The 4,148-nt window shown below is 42.5% G+C and overlaps 1 protein-coding gene across 1 annotated transcript; it reads right to left on the bottom strand.

Moving 5' to 3' along the window:
* Positions 1-741: 741 nt before the first annotated feature.
* Positions 742-4,093, bottom strand: LEPROT (the record flags this gene model as incomplete). The annotated part of the gene is made up of 4 exons (XM_010010496.1): positions 742-827; positions 1,598-1,679; positions 2,838-3,024; positions 4,018-4,093. Coding segments are annotated over 4 exons (431 nt in total), but the record flags the coding sequence as incomplete, so codon positions are not given.
* Positions 4,094-4,148: the final 55 nt, after the last annotated feature.

The raw sequence follows: 4,148 nt of genomic DNA, 5'->3' as shown, positions 1-4,148 counted from the left end.
TTCCTGCTTCTGTCATGTTACATTACTTGGCCCACAGCACAATTTCTGTACCCAGTAGCAGAGTGCTCATGTAACATTAAGGTTTGGACCTCTGCTCTGCACAGCAATCCACAGGGCCCCATTATGCAGTACCTGAGTACTGGGAGAATTTGGAGAGCAGCAGCAATAGTTGCACACAACTTAGGAGGCAAAAAGCACTGCGTTAGTGAAGCTGCCACATCTTGTAGGGTGGATTCTATTACCTCCTCACACAGCGTCTCTCACAGCTACACAGGGTGATAGCAGTCAGCTGTGAACTGACTCACACAACTATAAAACACTCCGTTCCAACCTTCTAGCCTGAAGAACTTGCAAATGTAAAACATACCCTAGGCAGGAGTTCAGCTTCTTACTTCACACAGCAGAAACCTCTTTATGTCCATTTTTCTATGAAAGGGTAAGCTAAGGTGTCTCTTTCTCTGCCCCTTTGCAGATTACTGAGATGTCTAGACCTAGAGTTAGGGTCGCATCAGAAGGCATTTTTGACATGCCTCCACAATTTGCAGGATTCAGCAAATCAAACCAGTAGGAAGGTTGACTTTTAGAAGTGTGATTATGTGAAGGTTTACTAAGATAATGCTTACAGTGTTTTAATATAACAATCTTTCATTACAGACAAAAAATAGCTGTTGAATAAGTACGTTTTGAAAGCACAGAGAACTGAAGAGATGAGAAGTCCTACCCCACAGAACACTCATGTCTTCACAATTCAGGCATTTCACACATAAGAATACAGAATTCAGTACTACATTGTAAGTGTCCTGTGCATAGTTCCTTCTTTTGTGAACCTTCCTAAGAGAATTAATGTCAGCTCAAAGCATTAGGTTATATTATTCCCAAAGTATAACCACAGGTGATAACTCTCAGTATCCTTGGGAGGGAGAATTATATTTCAAATGAACACCACATGTGGAAGGAAGGATGTTTAACCAGGGTTAGTTTCTTTTTCTTTCATTAGGTAGTAAAAGAATTGACATAACCTATATTTGGTTTGATGTTATCAAGAAAAATACCACCAAAATGATGATTATGGAAATGAAAAGCAGGTCTTTGTTCATCCCTAATCAAAGCGGAAAGATGATCAAGTTGAAGAATACAAAGTAGGATCATCTTTATCTTGGGCTATTTTGATTACATGGTTAAAACCCAACAGGCATGCTGACCAGTATCATGTGTGCCAATGGTACTACTGTGATTAAACAAAACTTAATGCACACATAGTGAAAAAAATGAGTAAAAAGGCTTATGTTTTGTAAACTTTAAGATTAGGGACAGGTTTGCAATGGTGCTTCCAGCTTTTAGTGACTACATCAGGACAGATGTCACAAAGGCTTTTTCCCTTTGGCTGAAATGCACTTTAAAAAAGCATGTTATGAGGTGGTAATGTAAAGCTACATGTATATGCACATACATCCACCTCAGCGTGCACACACACAGCTGTTATAATACATACACATATACACACACAGAGGATACATATGGTGATACATGCTGTGAAATATTACCAGCACCAGAGCGATGTCCTACCACTGCTCCCAGCTAAAGTCATCTCCTCTACCAAACACAAGGAAAAAGCCTAAAATAGTAAGGAAAATGACTGCATTGCCAGCCAGCACCAGACCACAGGCTCCCCATTTGATCTGAAATGCAAGGAAATGAAACAATCAAAGCAGTTCTTCCAGGTTCAGGCTAATTCTTTATATGCATTAGATAAACTAAATGAAATACTACAGAAAGGTGCTAAAAGCTTAAAGAAAAAAAAAGACAAACGAGAAATGATGTGATGAATTATTCAATTAGCAACCACTCATATTACTACATATATGTACTCATACAACACTTCAAGAGGCTGCTAAAACATTCCTGAATCATAGATAATTCTGGTGAAACCAATGCTCTCCTTTAACTGCTAAGCAGCGAAATAAAAGCTCGCCTTTTAAATGCCAGTAACAAGACTGGAAAACAGAGCGGGGGCTTGAAAGTAGCTTGTTTTACGAAGCTGCTCGACTAAATGTACTCAAATAAGCGACGTTTACGCTAAGACAGAGCTATGAATTAGAGTTCCCTCTCGTGGTCACTTCTGGTTCTGCCTGCTGTCAGGTCCACAACTTAAAACCAAAAAAGCAACGTCAGGGAAATCTTTGTGCATTGCTAATAAATTCAAACTAAGCACACAGGTTTTAAGGACAACTAAAAGACTGAGAAGGAAAACAACGCAACACATAAAAACGTCGTTGGGTAGTTTGGAAGACAGGACAAGAGAGTTCTTTGCCTTGCAAACAAACGTGACAAAAAATCTCACCACTGAAGTGCAGCTCAGAAAGCAAAGAGAAAAGAAGCTAGCAGAATGTCCTCAGACTTTGAGGGGGCAAAGCATGAGCTTGGGAAATGCTTTCAAAACCAGAAGGGCAGCTCTGGAAGCTTGGCCTTTTATCTTTTAACTGCTAATGCACTCCAGTCACCAAGATTTCAGCATCCTAAATGGAGAAAGCAGATATTCTGAGATAATAATAAGGAAAGCGGTGCAGGAAGTGGTGTGAAAGCTGATGAGACAAAGAGGCACGAGATGCAGGAGATAATATCTTATGTTGGACCAAAACAAAACTGGAAAACACCCAGCTACAAACTTTCTGGTCATGCAAGTTCTTTGCTCAAGTCAAAAAAGAGACAAGATTTCAGCAGTACTTATTTACACCAGAATCTAGAAACATCATGATAATGAAATTAAAAGCAGGATTTACAGCACTTAAAGATTATACCCAGTAACCGGTGTCTAAAAATGAGCGAGCAGAACTTACCGCTTCAACCCGTGCCAGGATTATAGGGAATCCAAAGGCAGAAACAACAATCCCAGTTGTGAAGAAATACGCCAATTCCCTGCAGGCACTGCTGGCTGCATCACTGTCATCACTGACTCTTTTTGCAATGAAGTGGGGAATGGGGCAGATGAAGTAAAATATTAAGACAAACAGAGGCCAGTATACACTGGGGAGGAGGAAAAAAGAAATACATAATCAGTTTAGATGGATGCTTCAATAAAAAGTATCTTCTGCTTAAAAAAACTAATTGCAATTACTGTGATCCTACTTTATGGTTTGAAAAGTGGATTTAATCACGTGCTTTCACCCAAAGAGACAATCCTGGTTCACTTCCCCTGTACACACAACTCATATGACTTCGCACAGAGCAGGATCCACTCTCCCACAGGGCCAAGTGTTAGTTTATTTCACCACCTTGCTGATTCAACTCACACCACAGCCACAGAAAAACAAGAGTCACCACACAGGGCCAGGAAATACACACAAGTGGGATGGGAACCAAAAGCTTTCCCAAATTAGAGGGATCCTGGAGTATAAACAAGCCGGCTGTGAAGGCACACCCTCGCATTCCCATCTCTGTGCGAGAGCTATCCTTAGCTTCACCCGGAGTTTTAAGTGTACCAGACATCCCTACTGGAGTCTTGCGATAGGAAGGTTCTTTACAGAAACAGGGAAGTAAGGGGAAGAACTGTGCGAGGTTAAATGTCACTGTTTAGCAAGACGGCACTGCTTTTCCGGAGAAAACAGGGGACTGTTGTCACTCGTTTTTTAAAGGAAGCAGCGAGAGCTATCCTTAGCTTCACCCGGAGTTTTAAGTGTACCAGACATCCCTACTGGAGTCTTGCGATAGGAAGGTTCTTTACAGAAACAGGGAAGTAAGGGGAAGAACTGTGCGAGGTTAAATGTCACTGTTTAGCAAGACGGCACTGCTTTTCCGGAGAAAACAGGGGACTGTTGTCACTCGTTTTTTAAAGGAAGCACAAGAACTGGCTAAGGAGGCGGTACTTATAACCACAACAACCTGCCATATGTCGAGCGCCAGAAAGCAGGCGACTGCTGTCAGACAGCTAGAGCCAAACAGCTCCGTTAAAGGAGACCGACGCCTCCCTTAACAGACACGAAGAAGGGGAAGCTCTGGAAACGAAGCCGTGCCGCTCACCCGTAGTACTCCAGGGCGCACCCCAGCATGAGGAACGTCAGCCCGATGGCTCCGCTGAAGGACAGCGCCACGAGAGCTGCAACGGCACAAGGCAGGCGGTGAGGCGGGAGCTGCCCCACCGGTCACCGGTC

Source organism: Nestor notabilis, unplaced genomic scaffold, assembly GCF_000696875.1.
Source record: "Nestor notabilis isolate BGI_N333 unplaced genomic scaffold, ASM69687v1 scaffold3820, whole genome shotgun sequence".
NCBI lineage: Eukaryota > Metazoa > Chordata > Aves > Psittaciformes > Psittacidae > Nestor > Nestor notabilis.
This window is presented reverse-complemented; position numbering and strand designations above follow the sequence as displayed.